General features: G+C 50.3%; 6 protein-coding genes across 6 annotated transcripts; 4 read left to right on the top strand and 2 right to left on the bottom strand.

Moving 5' to 3' along the window:
• Window positions 1-1,989: 1,989 nt before the first annotated feature.
• Window positions 1,990-4,095, top strand: N7484_004530 (protein kinase IKS1; the record flags this gene model as incomplete). Its single annotated transcript, XM_057114950.1, has 2 exons — window positions 1,990-2,045; window positions 2,094-4,095. The coding sequence occupies 2 exons, from the start codon at window positions 1,990-1,992 to the stop codon at window positions 4,093-4,095; spliced, it is 2,058 nt and encodes a 685-aa protein (XP_056975090.1).
• Window positions 4,096-5,382: 1,287 nt separating this feature from the next.
• Window positions 5,383-6,624, top strand: N7484_004531 (TFIIH/NER complex subunit TFB3; the record flags this gene model as incomplete). The annotated part of the gene is made up of 3 exons (XM_057114951.1): window positions 5,383-5,422; window positions 5,478-5,718; window positions 5,787-6,624. The coding sequence occupies 3 exons, from the start codon at window positions 5,383-5,385 to the stop codon at window positions 6,622-6,624; spliced, it is 1,119 nt and encodes a 372-aa protein (XP_056975091.1).
• Window positions 6,625-6,916: 292 nt separating this feature from the next.
• Window positions 6,917-9,824, bottom strand: N7484_004532 (uncharacterized protein; the record flags this gene model as incomplete). The annotated part of the gene is made up of 2 exons (XM_057114952.1): window positions 6,917-8,610; window positions 8,660-9,824. 2 exons carry the CDS (start codon window positions 9,822-9,824, stop codon window positions 6,917-6,919), a joined length of 2,859 nt encoding a protein of 952 aa, XP_056975092.1.
• A 3,169-nt stretch (window positions 9,825-12,993) lies between these two features.
• Window positions 12,994-14,013, top strand: N7484_004533 (uncharacterized protein; the record flags this gene model as incomplete). Its single annotated transcript, XM_057114953.1, has 1 exon — window positions 12,994-14,013. The coding sequence occupies one exon, from the start codon at window positions 12,994-12,996 to the stop codon at window positions 14,011-14,013; it is 1,020 nt and encodes a 339-aa protein (XP_056975093.1).
• A 640-nt stretch (window positions 14,014-14,653) lies between these two features.
• Window positions 14,654-18,580, bottom strand: N7484_004534 (C2 domain protein; the record flags this gene model as incomplete). Its single annotated transcript, XM_057114954.1, has 5 exons — window positions 14,654-16,087; window positions 16,152-17,639; window positions 17,692-18,066; window positions 18,123-18,158; window positions 18,218-18,580. 5 exons carry the CDS (start codon window positions 18,578-18,580, stop codon window positions 14,654-14,656), a joined length of 3,696 nt encoding a protein of 1,231 aa, XP_056975094.1.
• Window positions 18,581-19,952: 1,372 nt separating this feature from the next.
• On the top strand, window positions 19,953-20,917 carry N7484_004535 (uncharacterized protein; the record flags this gene model as incomplete). The annotated part of the gene is made up of 2 exons (XM_057114955.1): window positions 19,953-20,088; window positions 20,163-20,917. 2 exons carry the CDS (start codon window positions 19,953-19,955, stop codon window positions 20,915-20,917), a joined length of 891 nt encoding a protein of 296 aa, XP_056975095.1.
• Window positions 20,918-20,950: the final 33 nt, after the last annotated feature.

The raw sequence follows: 20,950 nt of genomic DNA on the forward strand, positions 1-20,950 counted from the left end.
AATGTAGCATTCTCACAAGACATTTAATTATCCTATGATTTTAGTTCACGAAGATCAGTGGGAATACGAGCTGCACCTCTCTGCCGCCTGCAGCCCTTCGACATGATCTGAAGGCAAAAGTGAAAAATAAAAAATACAAGAAGCTCCACACATCCCACTTCGCGCCCCAACAACCCTCTTTTCCTGCAGCCTCGGGCTCGGGCTTGACATGGCAATGCATGCGGGAACCAGAATAAAATACGCCCGGTAAACTCAGCTCACCGGCCCCCCACTACAAGCCTGCCATCTCAATATCCAATAAAGCCCGCGAGAATTGCTCTACCGTGGGGCAAGTCCACCTGTGTATTTTCATTGTGGGCTCGGCGAGCAAATAGTGGTGCACCGAGAAAAGACCGTATTATCTCCTTGAATGGAGCCCCAATCATTCCATAATCCGATTCTCCTTGGAATCTATGGAGTCAGATTGATTTGATGCCGATTTATTGGTTAATGGCACACTTGGAGACTTCTTAATACACTCGGGAAAGAATGAATTCCGCGTCGGTCCGGTACAATGTGGCCCGTTCTGCCGAACGAATGCAAGATCCATCAATGTCTGCCACGCTATGCCACATAGGGCACCCTCCGCCGGGCTCGAAGGACATGCCTTAAACAATCTATAGCAGCGTGGATCTGGACACCATGGCAAATTGCTCAACTTGACCTCTTCCATATCGCTGCTGAAGAGCAATTAGCAACACGAATGAAGAGAGATCGGTAGATCCCTATCACTGACTGCAACATCACTCTAGTGCAGCTCCCTGCGGCATACACCTGCAACGCCGTGTTGCCTGTTGCTTTCGCCATGACTATCTGATCTACCAATTGCAGATACTGGCTCGGCCTCACTCTTTTAGTGAATTTGCGTGATACAACAAATACATGCTGTGTGAATGAAAGTGACTGTATGCTCTATTTAGATAGCTCTATGGGCGTGAAGCACCTTTCTAGGCCGCAGACCTATCGCAACACGGGCTGAAGTAATGGTGCGACGATGAAAGCTTCAAGCATGATACAAATGGATATCCCGAGGACTGCTTTCTATCAACCACTTACCTAGGTGGACACTTCATCAAATTTCCTGCTAATGCTTTCTCACTAACAGGACTTACGAAAAGAAATAATCACATACATATGACAAAAAATCAACAAAAGCTCATTTTTCCCATCCCTAGATACCTCCAGTGCTTTGGGTCTCTGTCACATGAAGGCGCTATAAATGAGGGCAAAAGTACTGATCATCCAATGCTGTATTTTCCATTCCGTCGGACTCCCACGGGGTTGGATCTTCTGTCGATGGATCATTGACATATCATATGCGAATTTACAAGTAAAGACGATCTCTCCTGTTCCCCCCAGTGTCTATCTTAGGTAATGTCTCGTGGCCACTGAGAATCTGGTCTCAAAACGAATTCTAATACTTGATTTTGTCTATTTATACTGTATCATGTTTGCGGCAACTGTGAAATTTTTACAGAAATTGTCATCACGGAAGAGAATGTAGTCTGATAAATGAGAAAGCTGACTGACTGCTATTGGTGAGATTGATTTGAAGGAGGGGATAGGTATGGACCCTACATTGCGCATTATCAGGTGAGAACCAAGGCTGGGCATAGACTCTATAGTATTAATAAAGCGAATTGCTATCCTCTTCGCCTGACATTTATTGGTTCTTACGTAAAACTGTAGCGACTTACGAAGCAAAAAAACAACTATGTGCTGTTGTACTACCACACCTCACCCAACCTTCATTCCAATCGCGATAGTAAGCTCGTTCGGATAGGCGTGAGCTACATAGACTCATACAGGTCGATGGCGGTGTGGAATTCAATCATCCTATTTCCATGGTTCTCATTGTCTGGGGTCTCACCGCCCTTGCTTGTGGGGTCCCACCTTCGTCATCTCCAAATAGCATGATTAGGCTCACACTCTCGAGATGTTCCTGCAACCATGCCGGACGATATGTCTATGATACCATATAATGGGGGGAATCTTGATGTTGTGCTGTAAGTACTCGTCCCTACTTCCTGCTTTTTTGACTGACCGAGAGCTAGCCGACACAACGACTCCGTGGTCGTCTATGATCATGATTCCCAACAGCTAGTTCTCCGCAATGCAGCGGACACGCATGAGAATGATGTCGAGCTTTCAAACTGCCCATTATGTCACCGACCTATGCGAGATAGCAGTCGGGGTCGGCAACATGCGAATGCAGACCCTGAAGGGGAATTCGTCAACCCGAATTACTTCCGCATGCTTGACAACAGCCTTCCAAGCTCTACAAGATCCTCTACCCCTCCTTCCCCACATTTTCGCCTTGTCCAACCGGCTCTTCCGGATGGATCAGCTAGCGTCGGACCTACTAGTGCTCCTTCTCATAACTCTTATTCGACAACGTCTCAAGGAATCTCATCTGCCGCATTCAGTCAGGATTACTTCAAGAAGTTCTTTGTGGAGGAAAAAGTGCTAGGAAAAGGAGGAAAAGGCGTCGTGCTGCTTGTCAAGCATGTCTTGGATGGTGTGTCTCTTGGACAATATGCCTGTAAGCGTGTTCCTGTCGGCGACGACCATGAATGGCTAGAGAAGGTCCTGGGCGAAGTCCAACTCTTGCAGCATCTTTCCCAGCAGAATTTGGTCTCGTATCGCCATGTCTGGCTGGAGAACGCCAAGATAAATGTCTTTGGTCCCAGTGTACCATGTGCCTTCATCTTACAGCAATACTGCAATTCTGGTGATCTTCACAATTATATTTGTGGCTCTGTGCCGACGTCAACCACCGCCCAACAACTAAAAGCGCGCCTTCGACGAAAATCCAAGGGCGAACCAGACCTGAACCCTACAGGGCCCCGTATGCTGCAGCTGGATGAGATCTATTCCTTCTTCCGAGATATCACGTCTGGGTTGCGTCATTTACACACCAACGGATACATTCATCGTGACTTGAAACCTCAAAACTGTCTCCTTCATGAAACAACGGATGGTATGCGAGTCTTGGTGAGTGACTTTGGTGAGGTGCAAACACAAAATGCGATGCGCAAATCAACCGGTGCAACAGGGACATTGTCATATTGTGCGCCTGAAGTTCTTCGACGCGAATACCCAGATGGGCCATTCGGCAACTTCACATTTAAATCCGATATTTTCTCCTTGGGCATGATTCTCTATTTTCTGTGTTTTGCAGAACTTCCATATGCGAGTGCCGATATCATCAATGAGGAGAAAGAAGATTTGGACCAACTGCGCAAGGAGATCACCAGCTGGGCCGGTTTCGATCAAGCTCGAAGGAAGCGCCCTGACCTTCCAGAGAAGCTTTATAGCTTCTTAGAAAGGCTTCTTTCTGTGGACCCTGACAGGCGGCCCACCGCCGATGAAGTATTGAATGGGATTCAAGCCGGTGCCAATGCCAATGAATTTCGCTTCAAAAGAAACAGCTCAGCTAGCCCCGACTTGCCTACTGGGGCTAGAATTCGCCCTGTCGATAGTCCCCAGCCCTCTATGGACAGACGAGCCCTTTCGCCCGCCAAAAAAATGCCTCGTAGTCCCGTGGCATTCCGACGAGACTCAATGTTCGACACAAATGAGTTTGGGGCCAGCTCGCCCTCTGGGTCAGAAGTCATGGATGGCCGGCCATCACTCAGCCCCGATCAGGATATTGTCGTTCGCCCCAGATACTCTACTTCACCGCCCAGATCCCCGACGAGACACAGCCCTGATGAATCCATTCATACTCAGCAACAAATACCTCGTCAACAACTTCTCCCTCCACCCCCGAGCAGATTTCCGTCGCTGGATTTTTTGACAGCGTACATATCATCACCAGGGCTGCAGTTTTCAGTATTCTTGATCAAAGTCGTCTCTATTCTCCACCCATGCTCACCTCTTTCCGTAAAACCGTGGATTCTCTACCCTCTTCTCCTATTTGCTGCGATAACTCTTGGTGCACACGACCCTCGGATTCAAGCTCTAGCTATCATAGCGCATATGCTCGTCGTCGGGGTTGGTATGCGTCTTGGTGCTCTGTGCACTTGGCCCGGGGACTCGACCCTCGGCCTCTAAAATGCGGGACGATACTCGATACAATGATGACCCTGCATGCTTCTGCTTCTCATGATATCCTTTTCCTGTGGTGCAGCGAAATTACCACAATAACATAATTTGTACCCACAGAATCCAGGGAGTACAATTCCCTACAACCACAATACATCCTTATATTCCGAGGTTTTTCATTGTTCAAGCTCTATAGCGATGAGTTGAAAATTCTTAGTCAACAGTGAATAGATTATACATTATGTTTTGTGAAGCTTCAACCTATATTCTATTTCACATGGGTGAAGTATATGAAATTCCTCAATCCAATAACCGTGCTTGAAAAACAAAATAAAATATTAACGGCATGGATGTCGAGGGTGAAAAATATAACCATATCTCCACTTAGTCAGATCCCGGCAGCCCAGCCTTACCAAGCCGTAAGTACTCTACCCAGCAAAAAGCACAGGCGAGCACAGTACAGACTGGCCAAGAAGAGCGGCATGGGGATCAGATGGTGATGTGGCCAGAGATTCCCTCGTTTGAGTTCTATCTTGGAATTTGTTGGATGATCCATACCAAAGAATGATATGTCCATGATGTGCTAGAAGATTCTAACACAATGAATTCCGCTCACTACAGGGAAGAGAACAAACGGAAGTGACAAGAGTCCATTAGACCAAAGTCTAGGTGAGCCAGTCTACCTGGGTCTCAATTAGATTTGAGTGGCCGGTCGTTCGCTTTGGTTGATCGTCGATGTTAATGGATCGTTTTCGGTTATTCACCGTTGAGGAAACTGATGTGCTGTTCAAGTTTGCGATGTCGCAGTCAGAAGTAGGCAGTGTAGTAGAGCACAGGTGATCCATAGTCCAATTTGGACACAAAACTCTGCTTCAAGGAGTCGATGCCACATCCAGATGGCCAGCAACCGACCCAAGAGGCCCGCATCACGCCCTTCGCTCCTGTTACAATCAGGCGAGCAGCTGACTTGACTGTCACAATGTCATCAAGTATATCCTTTGGTTAGTTCGAGAAGCTCGTCATATGCTGCTTTCTCGGTTTGCAGGTGCAGGGAAGTTGAAGTCGGTTATATTTCGGTGTGAGGCAATGATGCTTGAAAGGGTCAAGTCCGAGGTGAATAACCTTGGGGTTCGGAAAGAGTTGCCAGGTTCACAAGTGAACAACCCGAGAAGTAGGAAAGGGGGAAAAGGCTGACAAAGGCCTGAGGCTGAGTGGTCCGTGCACCAATGTGGGTCTACAATCATTCATCAGTCCCAAGCTTCCATCTTCTCATTCATTCATTCGTTATTTCCCGCCATGGCCTCCAAAAATGGGATCGACCGTCGAGATGAAGATGGTAAGATCCGAAAAGCCTTTGAGAATACCTAGATGCTAATAGTCAACTTTTCTAGAGGTTTGCCCTGTCTGCAAATCCTCGCGGTACCTCAACCCGAACATGCGATTCCTCATCAACCCAGAATGCTATCACAAGATGTGCGAGTCCTGCGTTGACCGGATCTTCTCATCCGGTCCATCCAGCTGCCCAGTAGCAGGATGTCGAAAGACGCTTCGCAAGGCCCGGTTCCGGGCTCAGACATTCGAGGACATCGGTGTAGAGCGGGAGGTTGATATCAGGCGGCGAGTGATGCACATGTTCGCCACCCACCCTCTCACAGCAAAAAGACACCCAAGTTCGCAAGCTAACACATGAAATCCAACAGTCTTAACCGTCGCGAAGAAGAGTTCGACTCAAAACGCGCCTACGACGACTTTCTCGAGCAGCGCGAAGAAATGATCGCCAACCTCGTGACCCGCATCGATGTCGCCAAAACCGAAGCCCAGCTCCAGAAATACGCCTCAGTGAACATGCAATCCATCCGCGCAAACCAAGCCCTCGAGGAACAAGAAGCATCATCCTTTGCAGCACGCATGACCCAAGAACAAGAAGAAGCTCGCCTCCGCCGCCAAGCCGCGCGCGAGCAACTCGAGAACGAGCGCCGCGAGATGCATGCCGGACGCGAAGACATGATCTCACGTCTTGCGGCTGGTTCGAGCGCCGACGCTGCAGCGATCGCACGCGAAGGACATAAGGTGCTATTGAAGAAGTCGTCTGCGCGACGTAGCGAGGAGGACCGCATTCGACAGAAGCAGGCTGCGCTGCGTGGCAGTGAGACGAAGCGGGTTGGATCGTCGCTTACAACTGCCGATACGGCCGGGCCATCTGATGGTGGGCTTATCAAGGGCCTGCGGAAAATCAAGACGCCCGAGCCGGAGAAGCCATACGATCCTTTCATGGGGTATGTGCCTGAGAAGCGGGATTACTATACCTTGCAGCCATCTTATCCGTCAACCTATCTTGATCGTGTGAAGAATGATACTCGGGTGGCAGCTGGAGGCTATGATCTGCGGGAGTATTACTCGCGGACGCTGGTGGAGGCGTTTGCAGGATTGGGGTGTTTCATTGGGGAGGAGGTTGCACAGCGAGAGGCTGCTACCTCGGGGTTGGGACTGAAGCCTACTGCGACGACGGGTGCTGCGATGGCGGCGGGTGAGGAATGATAAAGGATTTGAACTAGGATATTCTTGTGGTTGGGACTTGTCTTTTTTTCATCAGGAGTATATGGCACATAGCGACGGCGTTTGAATACTTTGTTTTAAAATTAAACAAATACCTACTTTCCATACGTGGATTGAAAGAATGTGAAGAAAGAATTGATCTCGATACATTTGTGCAAACAATAGGCCGGCAGGCGAGTAGAATATGGTTGGGAATAAAGGCTCGCAACCGGTAGAATTACAACCTGAAAAGATAACGCTAATACACCCTTCAATGCTAATCCACATCCAATCTTCAAGTACGTCCAGTGAGCTCCGCGGTGCTCTCAATGCCCTCCCAGGGCAGTTCATCTTCATCATCCGACTCTGCCAAGCGCGATGACTTATTGGTTGTGCCCGTCACATCCGGGTTAGCGGCCATATCAACGCCAATGGATTCCAAAGTCATTTCCATTTCCTGCTCCGTTATCTCATGGCCACCTTTCTGGCCCTCAAGAACATCGTAGAGCGCATAAATCTGGTCAGATTTCATATCAATATCCCTCAAAACAGTCTCAATCTTCTCCAAGAGCGTCTTTCGCTGTCGCTTTCCAAGCGACACATCTAGATTGTTGTAAGCGCTTTGGTATGTAGCAAGCTGCATCTTCAAATGAGCCAATTCATCCTCAAGTGTCTTGAGCACAGTGGCGAGAGCGACAGCTGGGGGTTGGGAAGGACGCATGGTGGGCTCTTCGTTGTACAGAGATGGCTTAGGCATGCGCTCGGAAACAGGAATGGGCTTAGTAACCTTGACAGGCTCATGGTTGCAAGTGTCGTTGGGAAGGACGTTCTTGCAGATCATGCAATTCTTGCCCTCGTGGTGCGCAAGGTTGTCCAAGGCTCGCTGATCGGCTTCTGGGAGGCGGGTCGGGTTACTGGCAGCCTGCTCGACACGGCTGAGGGTAATGTCCGGAAGAATAAAAGCAGATGTCATGTCCTCGATGTTTCGGCGCTTCTTGCGCTGCGAGGACATGGATGTGACCGAATGATCGGAATGGCGTCTAGGACGCTCTGCTGTGGGAACAACCAAGCTGCTTTCACCATCTGAGGTAACGCCTGATTTGGTAGTGACATCACCAATCGCTGAAGCGGGTCGGGGAATTTGGGGCTTGGGCTCGCGCAGAGATGATTTGCGCGGCATTGGGGTCTTCAGGATGCTCTGGCGGGTAGTGTTGACGGTTTCGGCGGTGGTATCCTTCGAAGCGCTTGAGCGACGTTGTTTGCGCGACAATCTTTCTTCTTCCAAAGTCTTGCGGAGACGAGCAATCTCGTTTTCATCAAGAATAGTCAACAAGGTGAGATCCTCAACCTGGGAAGAGACCTTGCTCTGCTCAGTGGCCTCCGTCACGTCCTCCACCACAACCCGCTTCACCCGTTGCTTGCCAGTGTTGGGTTGCTTCCTGATGCTCCTCGATTCGGTTTGGCGAGCGGCATCAGATTTGCCCGACCTGGAAGAGCGCTTGCCTGTGGGTACGTCGATGGAGAAGAGGGCTTCCTCTGCACGCTCCTTCTCCAGTCGGGAGATTTCTTTGTCCACTTGGGTAGAAATCTTGGAACGAGAGTCGTCATGGCGTTTGGACTTGGGGTTCAAACGAGCACTCTTTGAAGTGAGGTCTCTGGTGCTGCGGCTCATGTCTGCACTACGTTCTGTGTACACTTCGCTATCATCGGCATCGGAACCAGTGAGGCTCTCGTCTGAACGAGCCGTCTCTTGCTCGCGAGACTTCTTGCCAGATGTTTGGCTCAGCTGAGACCTGAGCTCTGTATTCTCTCGTCTCAAATCCTCGTTCTCGGCCTTGAGCTCACGAGTTTCAAGGTAGGCCACACCCAGCTGGGAAATTGCTGACTCTCTCTCTTGGTTCAGGCGTTTCACTGCAGCTTCTTGTACCTGGATCTTCCGGTCCGCGATATCAAGCTGGTTTTGGAGGGCGATGTTGGCGGCTTCGAGTTCTGATTTCGTTAGCCGACAAACATTGGACATAATTAGACAAAAACGTACTTTGGTTCTCATTAGCGATCCGCTTGGAAGCCTTTTTGCTCTCTCCATCGTCTACTGCGTACTTCTCGGAGTGCCGAGATCTACCCGCCTTGAGTGATGCGTTCTCCTCGCGGTAGCTCTCGATCCTCCTCTCTGCATCAGACTTGAACCTCTCAAGCTCCGAGACCTTGTCCTGCAAGAGTCGGAGGGAAACAAACAAAGCTTTTTCGTCCTCGGGGATAGGAACAGCATCGAGGGGCATATGTTCACGGGTCAGAGATACATCAGCCCTATCATGGGGAGGAGAAACAAAGCGAGTGGAGCGTCTGTGCGAGAAAACCGGGGTGCCGTCTTCGTATACACCAGAAACCAGTTCGGAGATATTAGGGAGGTCGGGAAGGAGGAAAGAGTTGCGGGTCATGGTATCACCCATGTTGTTGGTCTGTGGTGCATTCGCAACCTGCCGGCGAGTACCTGCAGAATTGCTCTTGCGAAGTTCTTTCGCATATGCTTCCCGCGAGACGCGTTCAATCGCGTCGGCGATCTCTTGAGATTGATTGACGTTACCAAAACGCGTCGATCGAGACTTGTTCTCAACCGGGGCAGGGCGTTCATCTCCCAAAAAGGAACCCTCATAGTTGTCCCGGACTTTGGCGTGCATATCGGAGAGGGTGCGGCGTTGGTCGCGCTGGCTTTTGGAGACCTGGGGGCTCATCATATGCTCTTTCTGGGCTTGGTTTGCCCGTCGCAATTGGGCATCTTTCCGGAGATTCTCGCTCACGGCGCGTTTGGGGTTCGAACGAGCAGGCATGCTCTTCTGTGGGGTAGGGTATTCCACGCGCACGGCGGGAGAGGAAGATCGGACACTGTTCTGGAAGCTCATCACGGAGTCTCGCGAATCGTCTAGGCGACGCCCAGACTTGCCGACACCGCGTCCTAGCTCCATTGAGGGTTCACTGTTGTCATCGAACATTTCTTCCTCATCAGCCTCTTCTTCCGAGGGTAGCTGAGAGAACTCGGGGAATGCGCGGTCAATAGTGGAGGTGTTGACAGCCCAGTCGGGTTCGTCGTCCATATCGGGAAGCATGTTGGGGAGGCGAGGGCTACCGATCTCTCGGGTCGACGCCAATGCTTCGTGTTCAGGGTCGAAGTCAGACACCGTCAAACTGGTGTCGGAAAGAGGCATATTAAATTAGCCTGGGTGGGTGGTTCATGTGGGAGAAAAGTGGAGGTGGATGGGGTGTTGATGGTTTTGTTTTGGCGCGGAATGTTTTGGTCGCGCGTCTCCGCCAATCACGATAGTTGTACGAGGAGGCTGGGAAAGTACAGCCGTTTCATTTCCCCCACTGCACCGGAAGTACAGACCATAGCGAACTCTCAGTAGAATGGAAAACACAATCAAATCCTATTTCAGTATTTGCCCAAGCCATGAATATATAGGACCCCTAAAGTTTGCGTACTCAGGTATTGATTCAATCGTTCGGTCCAAACCTTGTAAGCAACATCGAACTGGACCAGAGCACCAATTCTGGTTCTCAGTATATATAGTATCCTTGAGTGTTGCAACTACTTGAAAGTAGTTGATCTCATAATATGGGAGCAATAGGCCTTCATTTATCTACTTGCAATTTACAACATTGTACTCAATATCCCAATGTTCCAATTCCTAACCTTTAAGGTTACCGAAGGGTTAGTACATACATATCCAGATTTGCCCAGGTGTTTCCTGGCCTGTTCGCGTCTATAAGAATACGTTGGTAGGTACGTTCTCGGAGTTTAAGAACGCCCGACCTTACCCAGCCATAACCCTATAATCATTGACAAGTTGCAAGAGAGCACACTTTTAGGTAAGGGCGGATTCGTGTTTGAACCAAGAACCACCATATCGGGATGACACAGAATGGTATTCCCGATCCATGGGTGAATCGGGGTGGGACTTCCCGAGACCTCAGCCGTTCCTACCATTCCATTTATGGTTTTGAGCCTATTTACCCATGGACCAGTTTATCCGATGTTGTCACAAGTAGGGTTAGGCCCCCGGGCTGCTAACCTTCAATAGCCATCATAATTATAGGCACAAGTCTCACAAGGCAATCACTTCGCGTATATCGCAAATCAAACCTAAATTGATGATGATGTGTCAGGGTCCAAACCCACATGCATGGGGGCCTTTGATTGTGTACCCGTATGCATACTTATCCATGGATATCACATACTGACTGCTCCTTACATGCATAATTGGCTCGGAGCGGCCAAATCAGACTCTGGATGCACCTCGTCCCAGACCTATGGACTCTCGATTTATCATGTGTTCCATATCCTAGTCAGAAGCTAAGAATATTGTGTGCGGGTTTCTTTTCACGTTGGCTCAAGATTAAATCTACACCACTGGATGCCTGGGATCCCACAAAAAACAAGTGCACTTATGACACAGCAGTTACTTTTGAATGCAATATCTGTCTCATAAGGTTGCAACTTGAAGTTGGAAAGCTCATCATGAGTAGGCTGGCCATTTTGAAATCGATATCCACATATACAGATGAATATCCAAAGATTGACAGGGCTTACTCGATACCGGAAATAAGTACTCGACCCATCAACGCTTCCCCATGAATAAGTGAACCCGGTGTTTTCTCGAATGAGTATATCCGAAAGAAATCCACCTCCACGCAAATACGCACATAAGCAATGCGTATTCTCCATGTTGCTCATGACATCATGGCGGGCCAAATTTAGGAGCACTGGAACGGTGACATGGGGCCAAAAGGTCGTTTAGCAACTGTGCAGTATTCGCAACGCTTACCTCTTACGATGCGTGATAATGTGCGTGACTGCCCGGGCGGGCAAAGTACGGGAGCTTCTGGAAAAAACCCTGGACTCTCATAGTGAGTGAAAACAGGCGAGGTGACATTGTCATGCAGGGTTAGACTAGGGTCTTAGATTGAATTCGCAGATGACCTCGAATTGGCTTCACTGGAGGTAGCACGCACTATCGGGAATAGAAAGGCGACGATACCCAATGCATGTCCACCTGGGCGTTGGGGTCATTCTGTCATGCGAGTTGGACAAAGAATGGACATGCTGGCTTTGATCGGAGGGGCCGAGCGGTGCTACGACAAGCTGACCCGAGCGTATTTCGGTCGTGGAAGCGATCCAACACGGGAATGAAGGGACATCCAGGATCTCACGATACAAACCCCGCATCCCGAAGGGGCCGCTCTACAGAGTACATGGCGCTTCATGACTCGTAGCGCGACAAAAAACGGCGGTAGTCAAGGTTCTTCTAGAAGATGGGGCGGATTTCAATAAGGTTTATGTGCTGATCTCAGACCCAATAAGCCATCGGGGATGAGACAGGGGGACAGATTGGCTGAGGAATGTGGTGCCGACGTGATCGTCGGGAGATGTAGGAGTGCGAGGTGCCGTGGTATCTTACAAGCCAACAAAGGTTGGCGCCGTTGGTACAACTATTGGTCATGGCGCACATTGCCACTGTTGGAAAGGCTGAGGCTCGAAGAGCTGAGATGCGAAAAGCTGATGCGAAAGCTGATGATAAAAGCTGAGATGAACATAGTACGAGATACGATCAGCCGTCGACCAGGCGATCAAGAGGCAAATAAGACAAAGCCATAGATTAAAGAGATTTTCCGAGCAATTAAAAAAGCAAGAGCGCGACCTACACCAGATCCCTGTCGTGGCCCTTAACCTTTTTGGCACAGAGTCAACCAATGACAGCAGAACTAAGAATATCACATTAGGCTACTTTCATGTCATTTGATGATGCGGTGGAGAGACCCACTTTGCTCTGGGCTCGTGTCCAGATCTTTAAATAGAACGTTAAATGGGTTGGGGATTGTTTTGATCCTCAGAATGCCTATGTAGGAGATCATGATCAAGGGGATTGCTAGATGGAGGAAATCAGAAACCGCAGAGAAACGACGAGATCAACAGGAATCACCAAGTTGGCCCCCAGAGATCCCACGTTTGGTTATTTTTGAATCCAAGGGCCGATCGCCATCTCCGACCGGGCTGGTTGGTGGCGTCAATAGTTCTAAATCCACTGCCAGCAGGAAAAAAAAAAAATTCATCCTGCGCCGAGAAGATCTCCATGACACAAGACTACTTTAATTGAGTAGCCCGCTGCGTCGTGGTTAATCTGTGGTTCTTATTTTCTCTGTTAAAGAGGAGACTTAACCTCTCGTCACATTGCAGAAGCGCCAACTATTCTTAGCCCGGCTCCGTCAACCCCCGCCTCTTACTATAATCCTATAATCTCTCCTTCCCCTCCCCTCTTCTCTATGACACTCATGACTCTCTATCCTTCTGCCCCCGACGTGAGACTCTCATGCTCAACTATGTCCTGCATGCCTTCACCAGCTGGTGATCCTCCAACCATTAGCGCGCGGCCCAAACTCACCCTCCAAACTACCTCTCTCCCTCGCACATTTGGATCGTCAACTACCGGCCTCTCTCGCTCCTGCACATCTGCCCCAGGTGCATCACCGACCGTTGGAAATACTTTTAAAAATGCCTATGATATCTCAACCCCCGCTTCCGCAACCAGCTCTCCCTCCAAGGGCCCCAGCCACCGCTTTCCCTCCAACAAACCCATCTCACCTTATGTGCACCACTCTTCCAACAATAATAATCCCTTCAACAACCGCCCTTACCAACTTCCCCTAGGGGTACGAAGCATCTTGCGCAACTCCCCTCTCGACACAGCCTCACGGCGACGATCTGGGTCCATCTCCGCAGGGGCCAACAATGGACCCGGGGGCGCAGGCGCCCGCCGAGTCTTTTTTCCCACCAAGAAGCAAGTCAGCTATCGAGTCCCACTAGAGGAAGAAATTCGGACGGAGCGCTACACGGCGCAGCATCTGGATCTCGTGCGCGACGAGGAAGAGGAGAAAGCAAAGCAAAAGGTGGCAGTGCAACAACACGAGGCAAATCGGGGGCCAGAAACACAACCACGCGACTCCACCCAAGACTCAGATGCCAACCAGTCCCTGTCAGAGTCTAGTACTTCAGACGAAGCTAGTGCCGACGAAGGAATGCCCAAAACGACGCTTTCGAAGCTGGAACGCAAGAAAAGACGCACTATGCGTACAGAGCGGCAAGTGCGCGCCGTCGCACTGCTCGATGGATTGGAATCGGACCAGTACGGTGGTTGCTCCACACCGCAAACTCCCCAGGGACGGGTCAAGCGTCGCCGAGAATGGAAATGGACTTTGGGTCCCATCAACACCGATATCACTGCCACTACCAGTTCTGGGAGTGTTTCTTCCGCGACTGCGACACCTGAAACCCCGTCGGTTTCCTCTGCCTCCACTGTGGATGAACCAAAACCTGAAACCCAATCCTTTCAGGATCAATAGCCCACTTGGGGGCCGAAGACTCACGAACTTACTATGACTCACATATCTACGCATGCATAATGGTGATGCATATATACCATTGTTGTGGAATCATATTCTTCATTTAGAGGCGCTGGTCGGCTTGTTTTTTTTTAAAGCGATAAATGATAAATCATCTTCTTAAACCCGATCATCAGGGTATCATGGATCCCATTTAGAGAACAATTTAATTTCTTTGAATACACTTTGACGCATTTAAACTCCCGATTCCGTCATCACGCAGCGGCACTAAACCTTCGCTTAAGCGGGGGATGCATAAGCCAAGATTCTTACCGTTGGGTTTCTTTGTTCCCTAGTTAGGAAGTCCCACTGGTCCAAGGCCATGATTGAGATGCTCATCAAACATGATGTTACGTATAAACTCCGTACTAGATGTGATAGAGCAGTATAGTCTAGAAAAGCGTATAACCGAAACATGTCGTCATCGTATACTATAGGAACCAAGCTAAATACAGCCGTAGAACGCCATTTAGTGTCACCAAAAAAGAACCATGATCGGCACATGAGGACCAGTAGTACTAAGACATGGTAATTATACTTCCACGTAGGGTAGGAAATCGCACGAGCCCCTTAAAAAATGACATCAATGTCCAGTTTCCCCTTAGGTCTCTGTCTCAACATCCGGCTCACGTCCCGTAAGCCCACCTGCCCCAACCTTCTTCTTCACCTTTCTAAGCGCAAACTTCGCCTCATCCTTGACAAAAGCTGCATTCCGAGCCGGCTTCCACTGCATCAGCCCTCGCTGCTGCCGCTGCTCACTCCTCCGATTGGCCTTATTGGACTGCTCCATACTCTTTGAGGAACTAGCCGTAGCTGCACTCCCACTAATAATAGATGGTCCTCCGGATGAGGACTCATGATCAGACTCATATGACGAAGAGTCACTGTGTTCATCATGCTGCTCCTCATCGTTCGCTGAATCCTGTCGCGCAGATGGCTGTCCCTTTAGCGGTGGCGGTGTAACAGGATCATGAGGCGGCTTATCCTGCCCCGGCTCCGCGACCTTTCGGCCCTTAGAATCCGTGTACGCGCGCGGATCATGCCCAAAAGCACCACTCCAGTCATGACCTTCACGGTCGATCCATTGGCGACGTTCATTAGGAGGGGCATGTTTCAGGACATCACGGGAGTCGATGAGACTCTGTTCATGTTTCTGTTGGACTTCCTCGGGGATTTCGATAGAGACACTGCGGGAGCGAACGCCCTGTGAGACGCAAGCTTCCCATGTTTCGAAAGTTTCACGGGAATCATTATCGACGACGAAACGTTCGTGTGACTCGTCGATACCCGGTGAAAAGTGGCAGTTGAATTGCAGCCGACCGACTGTAGTAAGGTCTTCGAGGCCGGGCACCTCCTTTGCGCGCCAGTTCTCTTCCGTGATGTAGTTCTGAGTGAGTCGGGCGCCGCTCTTAGTTGTCCAGATTGGGATATCGATCTCAGTGCTCTCGTTATCGACTAGATGCTGTAGCCATAGGACGGCATAGGCTGCTGCACCACGTTTGCCCTTCGTATGGAATTCGAAGACGACGGGAGATCTGTAGCGGTGCTTCACTGGTAGGCGGAGAGTATCACGGAAGGTCTCGTCCGATGTATCGTAGATCACATCGTTGCCTTCTGTGTGTGCTTTCCACCGAGGAACCTTGCCTGTACTTCCGCCTGTGCGCATCTTGATCTTGGACAAATGACCGTAGTCCTTGGCGATAATCCGGTTCTCGCCGAACTCGAAGGTGCCGACGTCCCAACCGAGCATAGTGGGTGGGAGCTTGGTCTCCACGTGGCGGAAGAGGAGGGAAATACGGATGCGTCCAAAGCCGACGCCGCCGTCGAGAGGGTACCAGCGTGTGACTTGGGAGCTGGTTTGGAAGATGTCGGATAGTTTGATGGGCACTACACCTAGAATCGGGTCATGTTCTCGGTATCGCTGGTCTCGCACGGTGACCGTCACGACGGCGGAGCGCCAGTCACGGACAAAGCGCTCGGTTCCAGCGTTGAAGATTGGCTTAGAGCTCACGGCCTTAGGGCGTGTGCGGTAGACCTGCAGATGAAATGGTTAGCATCAATTTACTTTGTATCCCAGAATTGTAGCATCGGATACGTACCAGCTGATCGTTGAGCATGATCTTGCAGTAACTTGTAGGCAGATCACCACCTTGTTCTTCCGTATTCTCTCCAAAAGGCTTTGCAGGCTCGTACTCCTTGCCCTTGCGGTTTCCATCACTGCCCTTGATATTGGCAAGCTGGAGGTTAACAATCTGGTGCACGACAATGTGCACAATACCACTCGGCCAGATAGGATCAGGAGGTGTATGCATAACGGCATCCTCTTCCTCATTATTGATAGTGCCCTTCTCATCCTCGAAGGTTGGATTTCCCTTGAGATTTTCAGGGAGATCCTTCTTCTTGCCATCGGTCCGCAGCTCAGGACGCAGCTTCGGTTTCCCGAAGTACCCAACCTCCCAGTGCAATTGACCCGGCATCTCACTACCCTCGTCAAGACCCTGTAGCTTGGATACCTGCGGGTACATCTTACTCGGGTGCTGAAGCATCTCCCGAATAGGCAGTTCAACCTTGCCCACGATGTCATCCGCAGTATTACGGTCCGAGTCCCAGAGCTCAATACTCAAGTTCTCGTCCGCTTTAATCAGTTCCGGCGTGACAAGGAGTGCGGCAGTCTCCTCCCAGATAGGATTGAGGTCATCCGTGATCACACGAGTGCAGTACATCGGTTTCCCGTATTTCGAGAACGAAAGGTTAATGTACGGATCACTACCGCCGCCCTCGCTACCGCGACGGTCCTGCTTGCTCAGACCGACAGCTCGGTGGATACGAACCCACATCACACCTATGGCGAGAGTATCCTTCTGGATATCGTCAGCCTGCAGCAACATGCTCACATCCATAGTCATAGACTTGGGCGCCGCGAACATTGCGCAAGCGGCGCCAATAGAGGAATTCACGAAGTTGGAAATGAGAGGTAAATTGAGGATATTGACTCCACGTCGGAGCATGGGCACACAGCCCGCTTTAACGTGAGGAATGCCGACCAAGCTGAAGGTGAGGTCCTTTGCGAAAGGCGGCTCGGGCATCATTTGAAGACGGAGTCGGACGGTACCGACTAGTTCAGTCAGTTCGACGAAGATGGGAAAAGGAATGCCGAATAAACCACGGATACCGAGATAGAAGACGAGCTGCATGTGCATGTTGCGTGCCTTGGAAGAAGCTGTGCCGGAGCTCGGCTTGGCGTGGTAGGCGAATGAAGCCTCCATATTGTAGTAGCTGCCTCCTTCTTCGGTAGCAGCGGCTTCTTGAGGGTCTTTATTTTTCAGATTTGATTCATGAATGTTGTCCTTGAGGTTTTGAACATGCTCATCCGGGAGGGCACGCATGCTCAGGATACGGATTGGGTTGTTGCCCTGGTCGATTTCGGCGATGCGGACATTCTCAACGACGCTTGGAGCGGAGGCTTGCATGATATCCTCGATTGTGTCGGCCATTGGAGTCAGCATCTCGGGATTCATGAGGCCCCAGACCACACCGAGGAAAGAGTTCATCCATTCCACAGACTCTGGAAGAAGGTTTGCGGTGGCCTGGGATATAATTAGTTCGTGAGGCGCTTATCGTTAGGTGGAGATTACATACGGTCTGACCACGCATCTGCTCACTGCTCCATTCCATCTCTTTGCCACTCCGGATGACCTCCTGTACCCATAACCATACACCGCTGGCAATGCATGCAGCCAAGGGGATAAGGCCCCAAAGAGAAGCGCCAAAGAATTTACCAAGAACAATGATAGCAACGGGGATACCGATGCATAGTTTCGTTGCCTGCTTCTCCAACTGCTTGAACATGGGTGCATAGGTGATTGTCGGTGTGGGATGGAAGAGCACATTGGTCTTCTCACCACGAATTGGCACATCGGATGTTGTTCCTTCGGCGATAGGGTCAGGAGGCGCGGTGATGTCCTGCTTTTCTTTGTATTCTGGCAGCTCTTGATCAGGACTGGTTTTCACATCCTGATATATAGTTAGTATTGCACGCGTTGTTGATGTTCTTGTGGTGGTGTCCCTACAGTCGGCTGTCCGATATTGGCATTTGGCACCGTCAACTATATTCCCGTCAGTGAGATCACATCTCCGGTACAACTCTATTGAAAGTTATACACACCATCGGATTCTTAACAGCTTCCATTGACGTCTCATCTTGATCCTCAACTCCAATATCTTTCCCCGTTGTCGGATCAGTCACCGTGCGCATCTTGGCCTTGGAGACCTCGCGCGCTTTGTGAGCAACCGCATCTCCCTGGCCCTCGGAATGTTTTCCACCGCGAGTATCTTCCCATTGTTGTTTTTTCAGTCGATCCTCCTTTTGCCGACTCTCCTCACCGATTCGGTGATCACGCTCCTTCTTCTCGTGGTCAAGGTTCTCGACGTATTTCTGAACAGTCGGAACAGGATTGGCACCACTCCAGTGCTCTCCAACCCGATGCCGCTGTGGCGATCCACGTTTCCCCCCAGTAGCTTCAGCCATGAGTGCGGAAAGCTGGTCGTCCGAGTTGCTCTCAGCTGTGAAGTATGGCAGGCTAGTTCGAGGGGGCTGTCATAGGTATAGATCGCGACGAGAGATTGGATTCTTCACAGCCCCACGTCGATCGTGATTCAAGGAATTGATCACGCAAAAGAATATGTGCAGTTTGAAAGCTTCAAGCCTCATGGACCTTTAATACACGTAGAACAAAACTTTGTCAAGTTGGGCGGACGGAGCGGCCGAGAGCTTCCCCAGAACTACGTCATCGGTGGGATCAACCCGGAAAATCCTATGACGATGTCAACTGCCCTGTCATTTGTCGTTCGAGTGTTTCATCTGCAATTAGTCTCTACTGTACAGATCTGAGCTAACACCTTGGCCGTGGGTTTCCCAGGCCGCGATGTGAGTCACTTACTACGTTGTCTATCTACTCGCATCCTCTCCGTGCCATGCGTTTTACACCTGAATTTATGCCCGGTGGCACACTTGCAGACTGATTCTTTGTATCGATCTCTTTGTCTTATCCATAATTGATCATCATCATCGCCAAGGGATCAGGCCAGGACATGATGTCACCAGCGCAGCTGTGACTTCAATGCTCATCTACACCGATGCAAATCTTGCTTGGCCGTGGAAACATTCGACGATAATCCCTGGTCGCTAGAAAACTTTCATCTGTAGCCTATGAAATCGCGGCTGTTTGTGGTGTTGTACACGCTTAGCATTTGTCCAATGAAACCCTCACGTCTCAGCTCAAAGATCGACAAACTAGTGATCAGATCATCTTCTACCGATTCAGGGGCTTCAGTAAGGGCAAAGAATCATGATAGCGACCATTTTATTGGTGCATCACACTGTTGAATGCTGATCTATGATGATGAAGCGGCCTTCGAGTTGGCCCTGTGGTACTTGATGGATATGCAGAGGCGATGTCATGAAGGTTCGTGAGCCTGGTGTTGGTCCATGATCCTTCAGGACTACTATAACTTGGAAGGAATTTCATATCATCCGATGCTTTGAAGTGTATGTAGTGCAATGGTGACGTCTTTGTGTGAGGTGCGCACTGGGATAGCTGTTGGGCTACTCGGTCGCTAAGCCCAAGTGCCCGGGCAAGAACAGCTTATGCAGTAAGTGAGTAACAGCTACAAAACAGATATAGCTAGATGTTGAATAGAAAATGACTTATTTGGGCGAAGTGGTAGAAACGGAGGTTTTCTAGAGCGTAGGGGTGTTGGTTGAAGAGCCAAATTGATTTTCTTATCGCGATCACGTACCGCTCGCTTTGCTCAACCTCCGGCCAGTTTGATCCACATCTCCAACGTTGCGACTTTCAAAATTAAAGCCACCTCTATCCTTTTCACATCTATACGCCGAGATGTCAACAAATGATGAATCCCCGGCCCAGAGAGCTGCTCGTCAACGGCGTGAGCGCCGTGAGGCTAAAATCAGGGAGGGAGGCTCCGCGCGTCTGGACAAGATCACCAGTCTAAGCGGTCGCACCCCGCAATCAGGTACGACTAGAAAAAATACCCCGTGTCTATCAGAATATAGAGCCTCAGATGCTGACCAGACGTCTTTCAATCAGATCGCGAAGAGGCGTCACCCTCTCCTCAACCTCCCCAACCCGCCGTCTCTCCCTCTCCTCCCCCATCCCTCCAGAGCCAGCCATCCATGCAGGACCAGCAGTCCGTAGAGGCTCTCCAGGCACAGCAGGATGCCTTCCGTGCGATGCTCCGACAAGCAGCGCCTGCAGTTGAGCAGAACCAAGATGCCGATGCCAATGATTTAGAGGACCCCACTCTCAAGCTTCTCAATTCCCTCCTAAACGGCATGCCCATGCCCGGTATGCCCGGTGACCCCAACGCGCCTCCATCAGCACCTGGGTCCGGCGGGATGCCAGCCCAAGGAGCCGGAGGACCTGGACTCTCGACTGCGGCACTTCTTGCGTCCTCTCTAGGCGTGCCACCCTTCCTTGCAAACATGATCGGCGGAGCTTTCCAGACAACAGAGGAAGACCCAAAGAGCGTGAGGACATGGAAGACACTGCACATTGCCTTTGCATTGGGCGTAGCTTTTTACCTTCTGTTTATCATCGCATCATCTATTGCAGTGTTTGGTAGCCCACCGCCGAAGCCTGCCACGGTCCAGAATCCGTTTATGATTTTCGTTACAGGCGAGTTGCTCTTATGCGGAGGGCGGGTCTTGATTGGTGGCCAGAAAGGGATGCGGTCAGCCATGAAGATTGGCAAGGATGTTATTCGTGATGGTAGCCTCGTTATTTTTGCATTGGGTTTGGGGAGCTGGTACACCCGTGAGTGGCAAGTTACTGGTGGCTACTAGTCATGTATTTCTATGAATCAGCGTGGCACGAAA

The sequence above is a fragment of the Penicillium longicatenatum genome, assembly GCF_028827895.1.
Source record: "Penicillium longicatenatum strain IBT 33135 chromosome Unknown contig_2_segment0_segment0, whole genome shotgun sequence".
NCBI lineage: Eukaryota > Fungi > Ascomycota > Eurotiomycetes > Eurotiales > Aspergillaceae > Penicillium > Penicillium longicatenatum.